Source organism: Elephas maximus, chromosome 25 (assembly GCF_024166365.1).
Source record: "Elephas maximus indicus isolate mEleMax1 chromosome 25, mEleMax1 primary haplotype, whole genome shotgun sequence".
Taxonomy (NCBI): domain Eukaryota; kingdom Metazoa; phylum Chordata; class Mammalia; order Proboscidea; family Elephantidae; genus Elephas; species Elephas maximus.
Genome location: NC_064843.1, coordinates 55,915,874 through 55,936,742, shown reverse-complemented (window position 1 = coordinate 55,936,742; position 20,869 = coordinate 55,915,874). Strand labels below are relative to the sequence as shown.

Sequence of the window (20,869 nt, the reverse complement as noted above, 5' to 3'; positions counted from 1 at the left end):
CTCATTGGCCCTCTACTTCACCAAACATGATATCCTCCTCTAGCAATTGATCCCTTCTCACGACGTGTCCAAAGCAAGTGAGTCAGATGATGCTCTTGACCTGTAAGGTTTTCACTGGCTAATTTTTGGAAGTAGATTGCCAGGTCTTTCTTCCTAGTCTTAGCCTAGAAACTCTGCTGAAACCCGTCTACCAAAGTAAAACTGCTGGTATTTGAAACACTAGTGACATCGCTTCTAGAATAAAAGAAAGAAGCAATCTATCACTGTATGACAAATTGACAGGTTAAGAAATCCTTTGCCAGATGATATCTTATTTCATAAACACCAAACAGGAATGACATGATTTACACAGTGCACCAAAGGAATGCAAGCTTGGGTGTGCACCTGTGTATTAATCAATTTGCTTAAAATATTAATGAGCATATGACCTGGTCTACTTGACATTAAGATTCCAAAACCCATTGGCATCGAGTTGATTCTGATGCATATCAACCCTACAGGACAGAGTAGAACTGCCCCATAGGGTTTTCAAGGCTGTAAATCTTTACGGAAGCTGACCGCCACGTTGTCTCCTGTGGAGCAGCTGGCTTGGAAATGCCAACCCTTCAGTCAGCAGCCAAGCACTTAACCACTTCACCACCACTTAACCACTTCACCACTGGTGCTCCTAAATTCAAAGTAGGTACTGATTACTGATTAAATAAGGTAGGAGCATCAGGGTGTGTTTAAACAGCTCCCCCCGCCCCCCGCCCCAGTAAGGTGCTTTGCCCTTGGCTGTGTGTTGAGACAACCAGAACAGCGTTTTCTTTGACTTAGAGATTAACTGTGTCTTAAATAAAAACAATCATCCTAACAACTTTGCAGCAGTTTCAACCACAGCACTTCATATTCCCAAAATGAATTTTGCCATTGTGTTTTTATGTCCCCATTTATCTGATTGCCTGTATATTTGCTACCTTAAATAGCCTTAACATTTGTACTTCTGGATTGCTTTTTAAGGCTTTAAAGTAAAAGCCCTTATTAGATCAAAACTAGGGTATTTTTACCTGTAGAGGGAGAAATCCCTCAGTAGATAAGTACTTGACCTATTTTACAAATAATCTCAGAACTCCTATCAACCCACAGGCATTTTCCCAGGCCAGCTTTACCTTGGCAATCAATACTTTCAATTCAGTCCTGGTTGCAGCATCCTTGGCTTATACCTTGCATGGATGAATTATTCATCAGCATTCTTCCTCCTACGCACATCACGTCCTCGCAGCTCAACTCCTGCCCACCAACGGCTGTACCGAGTCTTTGGGAAAAGGTGTCTGTAGCCTGTAGATTGCAATCTAGCTCTTGATCCATAAGCCGATCAGTTGTATCTCCTCCTGCTAATAGCTTGTCCTGTTAGTGGTTACATGGAGTAGGTTGGCGACAAACATCTGTTCTTGGTTCCCCGTGAAAAATATGTGTAGAAAATTTGAACGAAATCGTTGGCGTGGAAGATACCCCAGGTTATGACATTTCATCTTAAGAATCTTCACAGAACAGTTTTTGATATATTTATCTCCTAAACAAAGTAATATTAACCAGCTCATTTTTTGTTTGCTTGTTTTCAATACTTGCACTCTAGAACTTTAGGAATTTCCTGTGGAAACCAAAGTTGTGACAAATGTAAAGCCAGCCAACTAACAAGCAAAGCTGTATGTAACTATGGGAATCTAAAAAAATCCCTGAAAATTATATAAACCAAAAACCCACTGCCATCGAGTTGATTCCGACTCATGGTGAAATTATACAGGAAAGAAAAAAAAAAAAAAGGCCACTCCACAGGATTACCAAAAACCAAACTCATTGCTGTCAAGTTGATTGCGACTCATAGCAATCTACAGGACAGAGTAGAACTGCCCTGTATGGTTTCTGGGGAATGTCTGGTGGATTCGAACTGCTGACCTTTCAGTTACCCATAGCTCTTAACCACTGCACCACCAGGACTCCAAATCCCAAGAAGAAGATGCTGGGTCAGGATCAAAGACCCCAAACAAAGGCAAAAAAGAGCAAGGACTCCTTCAGGACTTTCAAGCAGCAAAAATGTTCTGCCTCTTAACACTGTAGGGTATGATAAGCATTTCTATAAGTGATCTTGTAATGCAGAGCTTGTAAATAGCACAGATGTCACCTGCAAGAGATATTTCTCTAAAGAATCTGATAATAGAGAATATTTGAAATGAATCCTCAACATTTATGACTGCATCTTAACCTCAACCTGACTTCAATCTTGGAGGATTTCAATGGCAAGTAATCTATTTTTTCATTCTAAACTATGTATCCGTCAGTCAAAATGGCATTTCCATAAGCATTAGACATTTGGTCTAAGCTTTGAACTGATCAATAAAAACAGTATTCTTCTGTGCATGTATTTCAGAAGGAAAAGGCAAAAATCATATTCAATATGTTCTATTTTTAGTTGACTCTGGATTGCATGCTAATATAGATCTCGAAACAATTATTTTCCCCAAAGAAAAAGGGTAAATGGATATTAACAATTTTAGTCTTATGAGGGAACTGCATTTGTGATACATGACAGAACCCCTCATTGGATTTACCACCATGAAAAGTTTTATTTAAAAAGATTCCTAAAAGAACTCCAAGAATAGATCCTAGCATGAGCAATTAATGGTATGAGATCCAAAAAGCAACAAGAAATGCCACAAAGTATACCTGTATAGGCATAATATCTCCAAACCGAACAACAAAGAAACAGAAAAAATCCAGGGCTTCGAACCAGTTCTGGTTTGAACCCTTTGCTAAGGATTTGCGTTTCTAACAAGTTCCTTGCTGAGAATTTGCATTCCCACCCCCAGATATACTAAATCAGAATCTACATTTTAACAAGGTTCCCCCCAGGTGATTCTTATGTATAACTTCCTGGGAACTTGCTGTTGTCTTTGTTAGGTGCCGTCCAGTTGATTCCAACTCATGGTGACCCTAGGTACAACAGGTGCTGTGCCATCCTCACAATCATTGTTACGCTTGAGCCCATTGTTGCAGCCACTGGGTCAATCCATCTCCTTGAGGGTCTTCCTTTTTTTGCTAACCTTCCACTCTACCAAGCATGATGCTCTTCTCCAGGGACTGGTCCATCCTGACAACATGTCCAAATTATGTAAGACAGAGTCTCGCTAACCTCTCTTCTACTGGTCATTCTGGCTGTATTTCTTCCAAGATGGGTTTGTTCTTATGGCAGCCTGTGGTATATTTAATATTCTTTGCCAACACTATAATTCAAAAGCATCTATTCTTCTTCAGTCTTCCTTATTCATTGTCCAGCTTTCGCATGGATATAAGGCCACTGAAAACACCATGGCTTGGGTCAACCATACCTTAGTCCTTAAAGTGACATCTTGGGTTTTCAACACTTTAAAGAGATCTTTTGCAGCTGGTGTGCCCAATGCAATACATTGATTTCTTGACTGCTGCTTCCATGGACGGTGATTTTGGATCCAAGTAAAATGAAATCCTTGACAACTTCAATATTTCCTTCACTTATCATGATGTTGCTTATTGGTCCAGTTGTGAGAATTTTTGTTTTCTTTATGTTGAAGTGTAATCCATCAATAAATACTTTGTCTACTTTAAGCAAGCAAGGTTATGTTATCTGCATAACACAGGTTGCTAATTAATCTTCCTCCAATCCTGATGCCCCATTCTTCTTCAGATAGCCAGCTTCTCAGATTATTTGCTCAGGATACAGATTGAATTAAGTATGGTAAAGGGATATAACCCTGACACACACTTTTCCTGACTTTAAAACATGCGATATTCCCTTGTTCTGTTGGAAAGACTGCCTCTTGGTCTAAGTATTGGTTCCTCATGAGCACAATTAAGTGTTCTGGAATTCCCATTCTTCATAACGTTATCCGTAATTTGTTATGATGCACACAGTTGAATGCTTTTGCGTAGTCAATAAAACACAGGTAAATATCTTTCTGGTATTCTCTGCTTTCAGCCAGGATCTGTCTGACAGCAGCAATGATATCCCTTGTTCCACATCCTCTTCTCAGTTAGGCTTGAATTTCTGTCAGTTCTCTTTTGATGTACTGCTGCAACAGCTTTTGAATGATCTTCAGCAAAATTTTACTTGTGTGTGATATTAATGACATTGTTCGATAATTTCTGCAGTCTGCTGGATTATCTTTCTTTGGAATGGGTACAAATATGAACCTCTTCCAGTCGTTGGAGCCCTGGTGGTGCACTGGTTAAGCGTTCAGTTGCTAAGCAAAAGTTTGGCAGTTCAAATCCACCAGCTGCTCCTTGGAAACTCTATGGGGCAGTTCTACTCTGTTCTGCAGGGTCGCTATGAGACGGAATTGACTCAGTGGCAATGGCATGGACAAGTGAGCACTTCCAATGCAGCATCGTTTGTTGAAACATTTCGAATGGTATTCCATCAGTTCCTGGAGATTTGTTTTTCATTAATGCCTTCAGTTCAGCTTGGGCTTCTTCCTTCAGTACCATCAGTTCTTTATCTTTAGCTACCTCCTGAAATGTTTGAATGTCAACCAATTCTTTTTGGTACAGTGACTCTGTTCATTGCTTCCATCTGCTTTTTGTTGTTGTTGTTAACATCTTTGATTTTTTTTTTTAATTTTTATTGTGCTTTCAGTGAAAGTTTACAAATCAAATCCGTCTCTTCATGCAAAAATTTGTATACACCTTGCTATATACTCCCAGTTGCTCTCCCCCTAATAAGACAGCATACTCATTCTCTCCACCCTCTATTTTCTTGTCCATTCAGCCAGCTTCTGACCCCCTCTGCCCTCTCATCTCCTCTCCAGACAGGAGCTGCCTACATAGTCTCATGTGTATACTTGATCCAAGAAGCTCACTCTTCACCAGTATCATTTTCTATCCCATAGAGCAGTTCGATCCCCATCTGAAGGGTTGGCTTTAGGAATGGTTCCTGTCCTGGGCTAACAGAAGGTCCGGGGACAATGACCTCAGGGGTCCATCCAGTCTCAGTCAGACCATTAAGTCTGATCTTTTCAGGAGAACTTGAGGTCTGCATCCCACTGCTCTCCTGCTCCCTCAGGGGTTCTCTGTTGTGTTCCCTGTCAGGGCAGTCATCGGTTGTAGCCAGGCACCATCTAGTTCTTCTGATCTCAGGCGGATGTAGTCTCTGTTTTATGTGGCCTTTTCTGTCTCTTGGGCTCATAATTACCTTGCACCTTTGGTGTTCTTTGTTCTCCTTTGGCCCAGGTGGGTTGAGACCAATTGATGCATCTTAGATGGCCACTTGCTAGCATTTAAGACCCCAGACACCACTCTCCAAAGTGGGATGCAGAATGTTTTCTTAATGGATTTTATTATGCCAATTGACTTAGACGTCCCCTGAAACCATGGTCCCCAGACCCCTGCCCCCAAAACTCTGTCCCTCTAATTGTTTGGTTGTATTCAGAATATTCCTTAGCTTTTGGTTTAGTCCAATTGTGCCGACTTCCCCTGTGTTTTGTGTTGACCTTCCCTTCACCTAAAATAATTCTTGTCTACTATTTAGTTGAATACCCCTCTCCCTCCCTCCTCACCCTCATAACCATCAAAGAATGTTTTCTTCTGTGTTTAAACCTTTTATTGAGTTCTTATAATAGTGATCTTATACAATATTTGTCCTTTTGCAACTGACTAATTTCACTCAGCATAATGCCTTCCAGATTCCTCCATGTTATGAAATGTTTAACAGATTCATCGTTGTTCTTTACCGAGGCATAGTATTCCGCTGTGTGAATATACCACAATTTATTTATCCATTCATCTGTTGATGGGCGCCTTGGTTGCTTCCATCTTTTTGCTATTGTAAAACAGTGCTTCAATGAACATGGGTGTGCATATATCTGTTAATGTAAAAGCTCTTATTTCTCTAGGATATATTCCGAGGGTTTTTTTTTTTAATGGTTGTTCTACTTCTGGTTTTTTAAGGAAGTGCCAAATCAATTTCCAAAGTGGTTGTACCATTTTACATTCACACTAGTGGTGTAAAAGTGTTCCAGTCTCTCTATAACCTCTCCAACATTCATTATTTTGTGTTTTTTGGATTAATGCCAGCCTTGTTGGAGTGAGATGGAATCTCTCGGTAGTTTTGATTTGCATTTCTCTAATGGCTAATGATTGTGAGCATTTCCTCATGTATCTGTTAGCTACCTGAATGTCTTCTTGAGTGAAATGTCTGTTTGCATCCTTTGCCCATTTTTTAATTGAGTTGTCTTTTTGCAGTTGAGTTTTTGCAGTATCATGTAAATTTTAGAGATCAGATGCTGATCGGAAATGTCATAGCTAAAAACCTTTTCCCAGCCTGTAGGTAATCTTTTTACTCTTTTGGTGAAGTCTTTGGATGAGCATAGGTGTTCAATTTTTAGGAGCTCCCAGTTATCTGGTTTCTCTTCTGCCTTGTTAGTAATGTTCTGTATAATGTTTAAGCCATGTATTAGGGCTCCTAGTGTTGTCCTTATTTTTTCTTCTAAGATCTTTATCGTTTTAGATTTTATATTTAGCTCTTTGAGTCATTTTGAGTTGGTTTTTGCACATGGTGTGAGGTATGGGTCTTGCTTCATTTTTTCACAGATGGATATCCAGTTATGCCAGTACCATTTGTTAAAGAGACTGTCTTTACCCCATTTAACTGACTTCGGGTCTTTGTCAAATATCAGCTGCTCATATGTGGATGATAATGATAATGTCTGCATTATCAATTCTGTTCCATTGGCCTATGTATCTGTTGTTGTACCAGTACCAGGCTGTTTTGACTACTGTGGTGGTACAATAGGTTCTAAAATCAGGTACAGTGAGGCCTCCCACTTTGTTCTTCTTTTTCAGTAATGCTTTACTTATCCTGGGCCTCTTTCCCTTCCATATGAAGTTGGTGATTTGTTTCTCTGTCTCACTGAAAATTGTCATTGGAATTTGAATCAGAATGGCATTGTATCTATAGGTTGCTTTTGGTAGAATAGATATTTTTACAATGTTACATCTTCCTATCCATGAGAAAGGTATGTTTTCCACTTATATAGCAAGGTATGTTTTTCCACGTATGGTTTCTTGCAGTAGTATCTTGTGGTTTTCTTTGTACAGGTCTTTTACGTCTCTCCTAAGATTTATTCCTAAGTATTTTATCTTCTTGGGGGCTACTGTAAATGGTATTGATTTGGTGATTTCCTCCTCGACGTTCTTTTTATTGGTGTAGAGGAATCCAAATGATTTTCATGTTTATCTTGTATCCCGATACTTTGCTGAGCTCTACTATTAGTTTCAGTAGTTCTCTTGAGGATTCTTTAGGGTTTTCTGTGTATAAGGTCATGTCATCTGCAAACAGAGATACTTCTACTTCTTCCTTACCAATCTGGATGCCCTTTCTTTGTCTAGCCTAATTACTTTTGCTAGAACCTCCAGTACAATGTTGAATAAGAGTGGTGATAAAAGGCATGTTTGTCTGGTTCCTGATCTCAGGGGGAATGCTTTCAGACTCTCTCCATTTAGGATGACGTTGGTCGTTGGCTTTGTATAAATGCCCTTTATTATGTTGAGGAATTTTCCTTCTATTCCTATTTTGCTAAGAGTTTTTATCATGAATCGGTGTTGAACTTTGTCAAATGTCTTCTCTGCATCAATTGATAAAATCATGTGGTTCCTATCTTTTGTTTTATTTATAGGGCGGATTACATTAATTGATTTTCTAGTGTTTAACCATCCCTGTATACCTGGTATGAATCCCATTTGGTCCTGGTGAATTTTTTTTTGACACATTGTTGAATTCTATTGACTAGAATTTTGTTGAGGATTTTTGCACCTAAGTTCATGAGGGATATGGGTATGTAATTTTCTTTTCTTTTTTTTGGTGTCTTCACCTGGTTTTGGTATCAGGGATTCGCTGGCTTCATAGAATGAGTGTGGGAGTATTCCGTCCTTTTTATGCTCTGAAATACCTTTAGTAGTAGTGGTGTTAACTCTTCTTTGAAAGTTTGGTAGAATTCTGCAGTGAAGCCATCTGGACCAGGGCTTTTTCTGGGGGGAGTTTTTTTTTTTTTTTTTTACCTTTTCAATCTGTTCTTTTGTTATGGGTCTATTTAGTTGTTCTACTTTTTTTTTTTTTTAACCTCTGTTTGTGTTAGTTCAGTTAGGTATTGTGTTTCTAGGAATTCGTCCATTTCTTCTAGGTTTTCAAATTTGTTAGAGTACAATTTTTTGTAGTAGTCCAATATGATTCTTTTAATGTCAGTTGGGTCTTTTGTAATATCGCCCATCTCATTTCTTAATAGGGTTGGTTTATTTACTTCCTTTCCTGTTTTTGTTTTGTCAGTTTGGCCAATGGTTTCTCAATTTTGTTAATTTTTTCAAAGGACCAGCTTTTGCTCAAATAGGTTTTTTGAGTGAGTTAGCTTGATTATTTTCACTTTGAGGCTCTAATGTCCTGTCACCAGATGGCTAGAGCTCTTTTCAGGTATATCAGCCTAGGAGTCCATTCACTTTTCTTGTATGGATTCAGCTCAGGTATCCAGGTAGCTGGTCATCAAGTGCTTGTACAGGCTCTGTCCTACAGTCTTAGAGGGGCAGGGGTGATTGTTGTAGGTTCCGGTATCTGTTTGCAGCAGGGGATCAGACTCTGAACAAGGCAGGGTGCTGACAACCATCCCTCGAGTGTCTGTGAAGAAAGAGCATCCCTGTTTCCTACAGCACACAGGTGGGTAGGTTCTGCAGATGGACCATGGGCACCCAATACTTTCGGTTGGAAGGACTGGGAGGCACCAGTTATCTTTGTGCCCCTGTCATGGGTGGCTAGATGACTTGAGTGGAGCCACCAGTCCTTAGGCCCCTGATGTGGGTAGGTGAGGACCCTGTTTAATAGGTAAAAAGGTTTCAAATATCAAACACCCACCTCTCCACCGCACAGCTGAAACAGTTGCAGTTTGCCAGGAAGGGCCTATTCTCATGCAGGGGGGAAAGATATTCAAAGTCCACAGACCGTTTATTCCTGAGCTCTGTCCTGAGCTCCCCAGGTTAATGGAGCTAGGAGATTATCTTTTTCCCTGGTTGTGAATTTATTCCTTCTCCAAGGCTGGTAGAATGGCTCAGAGCACTCAGCAAAGGCCTATCTCAGGCAGAGGTAAATCAACAGACACTGCACTTAGCTTGGGGGCTGGGGGCACAGCAAAATACACAAGTACTTATCTTTTCCTGAGAGCGCCATTTTTCTCTGGTTCCACAGGTGTGAATAGGCTGTGGAGCTGGCTGTTTCTCACTGAGGAAACTGAGGCAAAATGCTACCACCAGCCCACTGCAGTCTTTTCAGAGAATGGTGCCTGAGGGTTCCCAGCGATTCATGTCTAGCAACTCCTCTCTGCTTCTGAAGTGTTTCTCCCTCCCCCTGCTGCTCAGTCCATTTTCTAACTTTGCCTTTGATGTTCAAGTCTACTAGCTTGTCATAAATATAATCATTTCACTTTTTTTTTCGGGTCTTTGTTGTAAGAGGTATCACTGCCATCTTGGCCCCTCCTCCTTCCATCTGCTTTTTATGCTTCCTGTGTCATTTAGTATTTTCCCTGTAAAATCTTTCAATTTTGTAACTCGAGCCTTCAATTTTTCATAAGTTCTTTCAGCTCAAGAAATGCCAAGCATGTTCTTTCCTTTTGGTTTTCTATCTCCAGGTCTTTGCACATTTCATTATAATACTTTACTTTGTCTTCTCAAGCTGCCCTTTGAAATCTTCTGTTCAGCTATTTTACTTCATCATTTCTTCCTTTTGCTTTAGCTACTCTACATTCAAGAGCAAGTTTCAGATTCTCTTCTGACATCCATTTTAGTCTTTTCTTTCTTCCCTGTCTTTTTAATGACCTCTTACTTTCTTTGTGTGTGATGTCCTTGTTGTCATTCCACAACTTGTCTGGTCTTCAGTCATTGGTGACAATGCATCAAATCTATTCTTGAGCTGGCCTCTAAATTGAGACCATCTTTTGGTGGGATATACTCAAGGTGATACTTTGGTTCTTGTGGACCTGTTCTAATTTTCTTCAGCTTCTACATGAACTTGTATATGAGCAATAGATGGTCCTTTCCTCAGTCGGCCCTTGGCCTTGTTCTGACTGATTGTATTGGATGTTTCCGTTGTCTCTTTCCACAGATGTAGTCAGTATATTTCCATGAGGAGAGGTCCACATGTATAGTCACCATTTATGTTGTTGAAAAAAGATATTTGAAATGAAGAAGTCATTGATCTTGAAAATTCTATCACGCGATCTTATTAGAAATGCCAAAGATGTAGTGAAACCCATGTGAAATTGTACACTACAGTTTAGTAAGATAACACAATTAAGCCCATATTGACCTTGCTTACTGTAAGCCTGTGCATACCTTGCTTTCTGGTTGATCTGCCTCTGGGTGGATGTTGTGTTGGGCCACTCAGACCCCCCTTCAAGAATAAAGAACTTATTCTCCTAGCTGCATACTAGACTGTCCTCATCCATCTCCAGCTTCCAGGATTGCATCAGTGGAGTTGTCTCTCCCAAGACCTCACCCCCCTCTCGGGGCAGCTGGTGTCAAATGGCTTATCAATGGAGGATTTTAATCACCAGGCTCTCCTATCCCATCTGGCACAGATGGGAAGTGTCCTGTCATATTCAGACCTTTGTAGTATCATCTGAGGCTTCATTTGAGAATGCATTGCAGCTCAACTACTCCCTTTACCCAGTCCTGTCTCCTTAACCTTTTCCTTTCACACATGTTTTTTCAAGATCCCTTATTAATAAATGTCTGCTCCCTAATCTCTAACTCAGAGTCTGTCTTCTGGAGAACCCAATCTGCACATGTGCCAGATAACCAGTCTAAATAATTTACATATATTTTTGTATTCTATGAGGTGGATATTATTATTATTCCCATTTTACAGAGGAGAAATCTGAAGCACTAAGAGTGCTTCATTACTACTCATCATTACTTGCTAATTCCTAGTTAATTACTTGAATTCCTTGTCGAAGTTGACATAAATTGTGAGTGGCAGAGTCAGGATTTAAACCTTAGCTGGTCCCAGAGCTCATACTCTTAAGCAACTACCCCCACTACACAGAACACACTGTTTAGAAAAACCCATTTACCAGGCAATGTAAAGTTGAATTAATGATGCAAATAATGGAGCATTAAAATTCCAAGTCTACTTTGATTATCTAAACACCAGTTCAAGAAATAGCAAATATCATAGCAAGCATAAACCTATTTGTGTATCACTTCAAACTGAATACTTTCAATATATTTTTCCAAAAGTTTCAAGTATGTTGCATGGTTTACAAGATGTCCATTTATACAAATACAAAAATCTAGCCTGCCACCAATGACAGCTAAAATACTATCTAAAATATTAACACCTTTTTGCGAAGACTTGCCACTTAATTGAGATGGAAAGAAAAGGAAGGACTATTTTATTTTTCTTTAATGTCTTTTTAAGCTCTACAACCCTCAAAGCAATGTTCTCAATATTTTTCCTTTGAATTTTCTCCTGAAAAGTAAAATGTTTCTTTTATATTTTTCTTCTGGGGACAACTGGGTCAGCAACATTTTCTCCCGGTAACTGTCCACAGAATGAGGAATGATGCTCTTGCCAAGGATATGTTTCTAAAGATGCCTTTCGAACACTTCTTCTTTCTTGTTATGTCTTGGGCAATGGAACTCTCTAGTAGGTGGTCCCCAAATACCATTCTGCTGAACTGATTCCTGGTAAGTAGCTATAAATGGTAGAACCAGCTAATTCTAGTGATTCAATTATATACCATCCTTAAACAAGATTTCTCTGATTACTGTCTTATTTCATAGTTACTCTTCAGAGGAACAAATGTAAATGTACATGTAAGTTGTGAAAAGGAGCGATATGGAATAAAGCAGAGTGGGTGAGATATTTGATTGTGTTTGAAATAGAAAAGCTTAAAGAAAATAGTTAGATTTGTTTCCTGCATTATTTTGCCGTAAAAACCAAACCCAAATGGCTTTCTTTTAAGAGTCTGTGATTTTTAAAGGTAGTAAGTAACCTCATACCTTCATCTTTACAGACTTCAAGTGCTTCTTCTGAAGCAGGGCTGGGCACAGTGGCAGTGCTGATACCATCTATAAAGCAGAGAGAAGAAACACTGCCTTAGAGATAATACTGTTAAGCTGGGGCTTCCCTGCCCACCAGGTCACCCTTGCATTGCCACCAAAATCAACATAAGCCTCATTTTCATGCTGTAATACACTGAATGGCCTTTGAAGGCGTTAGTAGTTTGTTCTCTTTTATAACTAATGAAACAGAAACCTTCAGTTAAGGCAGAACCCAATGGACTACAAATTATTTTTTGATGCAAAATACTATTTATTGGCACTACACTTTGCCATTTTTCTTCTTCCTCAGCTCTCAAAGAACTTCACATTATTTTTCTTGGGATTAGATTGGGAAAGAAAGCATATCCTTGCAAGTTGCTACACAATGCTTTTATGTGTGTGTGTTTTAAAGTTTGGTTTTCTTACCAGAACAATTCTGTTCCCTGATGCCAGCCTGTCAAACTGCAGGGAGCATGTCAGAAGGCTGTTAGGATGGAGGCACAGGAGAAGGGACCACTCGGAGGAAGGCACCAGAAGAAATTTGGAGGTGTCATGTCGCCCAAGCACAGGAAGGGGACTAAGGGACTTGGAGGTCCCTCTTCCCCTCACAGAGCCAATTAACCTCATCAGCATTCATCTTTCTTCTCAGTAACAGCACTATAGTGACGCCACCTATGTTTGGTCTCCAGGATAATCGACAGTTAACTTCCTAACTAACATGAAAACAGTGTATTTATGGCATGAAAGATTATTAAAATTACCACTTTAATACCTGACTATTGGAAAAGGAATATATATTTTCATGCAGTAGCAGGGTCATTGGACTAAAGATAACTTACATGCAAATGACAACTAACACACATTTAGAGGCAAATAACATATTTTCTAGCAAATATTTTGTCTGTAATGTGTAGGACTTACTTTTAGGTCATGTGTCTATTGGAACAGAGAGTAAAATGTTTTTGATCGGGGGAGAATAGGAGATGATGAATTACTTTCTTTTGTTAGGTGACAATCTCCTCTTAAAAAAGAAGTAACAAACTATAAAGCTTCCCTTGATGTCACAACATCTTCCCATTTCTCCACTTCCCTTCACAGAAAATCTCCTTAAAAGAGTAGTCTATTTATTGTTCTATAATTCCTTGCTTCATGATCTTTCCATAACCTACTCCAATTGACTTCTCTTCCAACACTCTTCTAAAAATTCTCTTATCAAATGTGTCAATGATCTCCTTATGCCAAATCCAGTGGTCACTTCTTTGTTCTTATCCTATTGGCTTGTCAGCAGCATTTGACAGAATCGTTACCCCTTCTTTCTGGAACACTTTCTTGTCTGGTGGCTCCTTCTCTCCTAGTGCTCTGTATGTAGATGGCGTGGTGTCCCAGGACTCTTTCTGTCCAAGCTCCATTGTCTTCTCTCTTTAAATATTGTCCTCAGTGGATCTCAATCAGTTCTATACTTGTTAATATCACTTATATGCCAACGACTTCAAACCTGTGTCTCTAGCCCACATCTCTCCCTGGAAATCCAGACTCATATATTTAACTAGCTTCTTGACCACTCAAAAGACAGTCTAAGAATCCTCTAAAATTTACCATAGCCCAAACTGAACTCTTAACCTTATCCCAAAAACTGTGCCCAGTGGCCAATCTTCCACATATCAGTAAATGGTAACCATCGCCCATATAGTAACTGAAGTTAGTAGCCTAGGATTTATCCTGGATTCCTCTTTCACCCATATACCATACTGAATCTGTCAGCAAATCCTGTTGTCTTTACATTCGGAACATAACACCTATCCGTCCATGTTGTTCCATTTCCAGAAACCACCATTGGTGTTTTCCTTTGGTAACCTTATAAATGGTCTCGCTTTGCCTTTTTGATCCATTTTTGCCCACAGGCAAAGTTAACTCATTAAAACATAGATCATGCCACTCTATTACTTAGAACCTTCTATTGACTTCCCACTGTCCTACACAGCCAGACAAAATCTGTCCTATGCTCTCCAGCCTCATCTCAAATCATGCTCCCTGTAGCCTACCATGCTCCAGCCACACTGCCCTTCTTTCTACAAAATGCAAAACCCAAACTGACCTTTTGCATTATCTGTTCCCTCCTCCTTCTAGAATGTTCTTCCACTCTCTCATCGTTACGATCTCATCTTAGCTATGACTTCTTCGGGAAGCCTTCCGTGGATCTATTCAATGGAAAAATGCCTTCTGGGTATTTCTCAGCAAGGCGCATATCACTATCTGATATTTTTATGTGTTTATTGTTTTGATTCCCCCACCAGAATATAAGCTCCAAGGAAGCAGGCACACTGCCATTGTTGTTTGCTGCTATAGTCCTAGTGCCCAGAATAGTGCCTGGGACACAGTAAGCCCTTGATAAGTATTTGTTAAATAACTGTTTCAGAAATACTATCTAAAACTTTGGTTTGTTTTGATCATGGCAGTAGTCAAAATTGCTGGATTATATACCGTTTTGAGATTATGTCTTTTTCCTGATGTGGAAGAGGGCTGCAGAGCTGTATAATCAAAATTAAAACTGGAAATTATATTGAATGAAAATATATTTTTATTTTGGAAGAATAACAGCACATCAAAAGGGCTTTAATGACCAGACTAAGGCTTCAATTTCTCTCCACATAGATTAGGGAGGCTATGAAATGAGCAGAGAGAACATGACAATTGTACGTTGACACGGGCCAGGATGCTAGAAAAATCCTGTTCCGGACTCCATACCAGCCCACAAGCTCACATAGAAGAACAAAAGGAGCCACTCAGGGGGACATTTAAAACTTGTTCTTTACATTGAAACCAGTCATCCTTGAGTTGACTCTGATGCATAGTGACCCCAGGTGTGTCAGAGTAGAACTATGTTCCATGCAGTTTTCAATGGCCAATTTTTTTGGAAGTAGATTTCCAGGCCTTAACTCCAAGGCACCTCTGTGTAGACTTGAACCTTCAATCTTTCAATTAGCAGAGGAGCACTTTAACCGTTTGCATTACCCAGGGACTTCTCTTTACATTGAGAGGTATCAATATTGTAGTGACAATGCTACTGGGTTCAAGAGGCAGAGGAAATGCTTATTTCTTACTACTTTTTGTTAACAGGTGAGATGATCCCAAATCCTAAAAAAATTTCCTGTTCTTAACTGACTAAAAGGGACAGGAAGAACAAAGGAAACACAGATATGTGTGTATGTGTGTATGTGTGGGTGTGTGTGAAAACAGGAGTAGATAAAGCTTTGCTGATAAAGACAGTTTAGGACAGTGCAGGAAGTGAATAAAACCTGTTGAAACCCAGCATTCAAAGAACGGCATCAGTCGTCAGCACTTAGTTGACTAATACTTTTCAGCCCCAAACAGTAAAAACAGTGACAGCTTTTCGTGTACAATTCAGCTTCCATCGAGCACAGCGAGGGGGCAGGGTGAGTAACAGCAGTTTGCTGTATAAGAAATTCACGTCACTGCAAGGACTGCGTTTCAGCCAAGGGAGCCAGCTGACCCGGTAACAAGCACACAAGGTCTTTGCTGCTTTGCTTCAGTGCTTTCTCTGATTGGCCTCCTTTGACTCCATCTTTCAGGTTAATAATAAAAGCTTCCAATTACCCAGCAAAAGTTCCAAGGTTAATGTAGGAAGTTTTCAGTGCAAAACTTAACACACTACTTGGGTGAATTCCAAGAACTCAGCATATGGCCTAGGATGTGCCTGGCACATATTTAATGCTGTTGTTAGGTGCCATCAAGTTGGTTCTGACTCATAGTGACCCTAAGTATGACAGAACAGAACAGTGCCAGGTCCCACGCCACTCTCACAATCTTTGCTATGTTTGGGTTCATTGTTGTGTCCAGTATTTCAAACAGGGCTTCACATGGGTTCCTTCTGGCTCAAACCTCTGCTGAGAATCTGCTTTTCTAACAAGTTCCTGGTGATGCTAATGCTGCTGGTTAGGGACCAATTCTGAAAACCACTAGTGGAACAGTGGTTCTCAAAATTTATTATACATAAGGATCCCCTGGGGATCTTGTTAAAATGTAGATTCTGATTCAGTATATCTGGGGATGGAAATGCAAATTCTTGACAGGTGTTCAAACTGGAATGAACCGGTTCAAGACACTGTTTCAGACATGACCTCCATGGGCCTCATTAAACTGGGAGAGTGACCTGGAAACTAAAGGGAAAAGGACGTCTTTGTGTTTGTGGTTGCGTTACAACTACACAGTTGGGCCTGACATCCTTTTAAAGGCTAGCATGCCTGAGTACCAAAATGGGCAGGGAAAGACGATAAACTGAGAGTGAGGATAATCTCTTTTGAGCTGTAAGTGTTATTTTATTTAAAAATGTTTATAATCTACATTGTAGAATCTGCTGCATTCAATTGACACGTCAGAGATGACGTCAGGACAGCTTCGGGTCTCATTTATAGCTCTTTATGGGGTAGGAAAAAAAAAAAATATATATTTTTTATTTTTTTTTATGGGGTAGGAGGCCTCCCTGAAACATCTCCAACAACACGCAAAGAAATAACCAGAAGCATAGCTCTTTAAAACGAATGTAATGCAAAACAGTTAAGAACACTCCACTGATTGCGGTGCAAAGCCTCTTCTTCACTTCCTTTAAACATTTTTTGTTTCATTTATTCGCACACTAAATATGCTAATTTTGGCCTGAGCTAAACCAGCCTAGCTCTGACTTCTCCCCTGCCCACTTAGAGCATCACCAAGCAAGCTGTTAGTACAAGGGAGAAAAATGGAATTGGTGAATGAGACATGAGAATCTGCGCTGAAACACAATCATTCATCAATAACAAATTTTGTGGCAACTTGAGTTAACCTGGTGAAAAGGTATTAGCGTTTTCAGACAATAGCAGTGAGTAAAGTCATTGTTCACCTCTGTGGATGAGGCCTAGGAGAATCTCCAAAAGAAATCTGAGCCCACCTGCGTCTTGGCTCCGCCCTTCCATTTCTTCTGTACTTTGCTTCTTTTCTGGAGCAGTCTCATCTTTTAAGAAAACCACAGAGGGGGAAAAAATATATCAAGTCAATTTGTGAAATATCTCTTTATGGCTAATATGCAGCATTGAAATTAATTGTAACCAATGTAGCATGACTCCTCATAAAGCAAGGCATGAAGAGGAATCAGAAGCATGAAACAGAAAAAATTACCTACATAAATAGATACATTTATACTTGTCCCTTCTCACATGATTTGCTAGATGAAATGTTGAACTACAGTAAACAGAATTCACTCAGTAGTTCCGGTAACATCTCTCCTAGCACAACATTTTCCAAGATTCAATACAAATTTCAGTTACAATTGCTTTTCTCCCCTGGCTCAAGGAACGTGTGCTGTGTAACAAAACCCAGCTGATTAAATTTCTATGCCCTTTATTTTCCTGCTGATATGTGTTTGTAAAAAAAAAAAAAAGATCTATTTTTACTTAACTTGCACTTGACAATCTAACATATCTGTGGTATGAAATATTTTGTGTTGAACAGATTATATTTGTCAAGTTTGTGCCATAAAACACAGTTCCTTGAAAAATAACTTGGTGGGTGTGATGGAAGCTGTATACTAAAACCCTTTGCCGTCAATTCAATTTCGACTCATAGTGACCCTATAGGACAGAATGGAACTTCCGTATAAGGTTTCCAAGGAGCACCTGGTGGATTTGAACTGCCAAACTTTTGGTTAGCAGCCATAGCTCTTAATCACCATGTCACCAGGGTTTCTGTATGCTAAAAACTACCTAAATTTTTTTTTTTACTTAAAATATATATCTGCAGTTTATGTGTAGAAAAAAATAAACTTCTTAAAGATAAATAAAGGCATGATTTTATAACTCATTGCTGGGAGGATCTCCAAATATCTTTTTTGTTTGGGAAAAAAAATTAAAGCCTATTTATCTAAGGACACAGGAAAAAAAAAATTAAAACATACAGTTAAAGTACAGAAAACAGGGCAGCAGAAGTTTTCAGCATATATTAATGTGGGTAAAATGTAGCCACAAATCATTTGTCTCTCCTTCTGTCAAGAGGTGGAGTCTATTTCTTGTCTCCTTAAACCTGGACTGGATCCGTGATTTGTTTAGACTAATGGAATGTGATGGAAGTGATGTTCTGAGACTTGTGAGCCAAGGTCTGAAAGGACTGGCAGTTTGTGCTTTCCCCACCTGGGAAGCCAGCCACCACGCTATAAAGAAGCTCAGGCTAGCCTACCAACGGGAGAGAGGTACACTGAGAGATGGAAAGTCCATATAGGGAAGTGCTGAGGTGCCAGACCTGTGAATGAAGCCTTCTTGCACTTTCCAATCCAGCCCAGGTGCCAGCTGAATGTAGTTGAAACGTGACCTCAGCCAACGCACCACGGAGCAGAAGAAACACGCAGCTGAGCCCTGTCTAAATTCCTGAAGCACAACCAGGCCCAAATTACTTATGCTTGTTTTGAGTGCTTTAAACTACTCAACCGTATGCTGCTACTGGTTCTTAATCCAGAGGCAAGGGAATGGGGAAAAGTCCCCAGAGGAGAACTCTACTAGTAGGACTAAAGTAAGAATCTCAGAAGAAATGGGGAAGCATTTCACCAAGCAGCTCTGAAAAATAGCCTATTGAAGAGAGTTTTAGATGGGGGAACTTGTGGATTTTGACCTGAATGAAAGAAAAAGTTATAATGGAATAACAACAACAAATTGAGTGATAGTCTGAAAGTGGGGAAGAATGTGGTCAATGAATGTACGAGTATGTATAGAATTTCCTCTCTGCCCAGCACTGAGTCATTTGCCGTGGGGGACATGGCCTGGCTTTTAATACAAGGACCTGGGGCAGCATATTACTTGCAAGCACACAAGTTCAGCTGCCATTTTCTCTGTACTGGTGCTTCATGTAGGCAAAGGTATTGGTTTTGGCTCTGGGAAGGCACATGGCCACCACAGCTGCCCTTGCTCCCTTTTCAAGGCCAAGTTGGTGAAGGAATATAGATCAAAAGTTAAGATCAGTACTTCCCCCTCCCTCCCACCAAGTGGAATAAATCTGCCAGCTTTCTGTCCCCCCCAGCAGACAGGTCTTTTAACACAGATTTCACAATAGGCCTGAAGTCTACAGAGCGACAGGCTGACTTTCAAATTAGTGTGGTTACCCCTTCTCCTACAAAGTGAGGCTAGAGAGCCTTTTTATGAATAGAAGATAAGAAGGGAGAAAGAAACAACAGGAATGTGAAGAATTGGTTCCTGTATTTCCAAAAACTTAAACAGAAAATTCACAGTCAGGCCCAAGTCCAGCTTCATGATAACAAAAACAGGTCTGGCTGTTCACCTATTCTATAGTTACTGGGTTTTGACCTCTAATCCACACACATGCTGTCCTGCTCCCCAACACCTACATCTGAATGGCATGTGTTTGTTTTTCACTTTGAGTCTTGGCTGCACAGTTTTCTAGTTGCAAAATTTCTGCTGTGGGAAGAAAACTCAAGAAACACTTGGCGTGTTTATCACGGAGTACATGCATTCTAGAAGAGTGCTGGATTGGCCATTTGGGTACAATGCAGACAAACGTAATGGTTCAGATATACTGTACCGCTTTCATCAAATTTCAAAAGACAGTGCATCCTCAAATCCACCAGGGGGAACCAGTGTAGAAGTCTTGTATTTCAAAGTTCCACATATGCATTCTTGGGCAATTAGATTAGCATTCATTTTCATCTATTAGAAGAACATTTCTGGTGGCTTATATTTTCCATACCATTTCAGAAGTCTCAAATGGCTGAGTTCTTAGTGAAATAGTGGGTTTCCACTGGGAGGGAAGAAAAATCACATTATACAGTTGCCTGTTTGATAAGGACAAACTTCCTTTTTATCAGCCTTCTCTATCTAGCTATCTTCCCAGAAAGCACATGAACTATAAAAAGTAGAGTGGGGCATGTAAAGTTGTTTTTAGAAGGGATTTAAAGAGCTAACAATAATGTAAAGAAATATAGAGGAGAAGTGCAAAACTATTTAGTTAGCTTAAAAAAAAACCACACAGAAGCTACATTATCTTGGTTAATAGACCTTTAAGACTGAAAAAGAATTGACACCTTTGAACTGTGGTGTCGGCGAAGAATATTGAATATACCATGGACTGCCAAAAGAATAAACAAATCTGACTTGGAAGAAGAAAAACCAGAATGCTCCTTAGAAGCAAGAATGGTGAGACTGCGTCTCACATACTTTGGACGTGTTCTCAGGAGGATTCAGTCCCTGAAGAAGGCCGTCATGTTTGGTAAAGTACAGGGTCGGCGGAATAAAGGAAGACCCTCAACAAGATGGATTGACACAGTGGCTGCAACAGTGGACTCAAGCATAACAACGATTGTCAGCATGGCCCAAGACCTGGCAGGGTTTTGTTCTATGGTACATAGGGTTGCTATGAGTCAGAACCAACTCGTATTTATTTATTTCGGGTAATAAATAATTTTTTAATTTATTGTCTGAAATAATATATTTATTCCAGGTAATAAATTTTCATAACATTTATGCTTATTGCCACATAGCACCTTACCTTCCCGTGAATGTCACATAACGCTTTACATTCCCATGCCAAAATGCACAAGAGCTTGTGAGAATTTTAGCGGTTGTATCATTCTTCATTCTCCAGTATTAGTCCCAACTCCCTTCTTTCAAGTCGTATGTATTGAGCATGTACTATGTGCAGTGATATTTCAAAGCCCTACAAATTTTATAGAAACAGAATTGATTCTATTACCAAGTGACTTCACGTAAGTGGAAGGAATGCA

The 20,869-nt window shown here is 39.8% G+C and overlaps 1 protein-coding gene across 3 annotated transcripts in view; it reads right to left on the bottom strand.

Annotated features, from left to right (window-relative positions):
- MACROD2 (mono-ADP ribosylhydrolase 2) overlaps nucleotides 1-20,869 on the bottom strand; it is a 2,492,337-nt gene that overhangs the window by 180,086 nt on the left and 2,291,382 nt on the right. The window contains exons 12-13 of one of the 3 annotated variants that reach the window (XM_049869821.1): nucleotides 17,039-17,101; nucleotides 12,052-12,120 (exon numbers count right to left, since the gene is read on the bottom strand). In XM_049869821.1, the coding sequence (XP_049725778.1) occupies nucleotides 12,052-12,120; nucleotides 17,039-17,101 (132 nt within the window). Of the gene's footprint in view, nucleotides 1-12,051; nucleotides 12,121-16,990; nucleotides 17,102-20,869 lie in introns of all 3 variants that reach the window. The other 2 variants (XM_049869824.1, XM_049869822.1) reach the window with 2 other exon arrangements.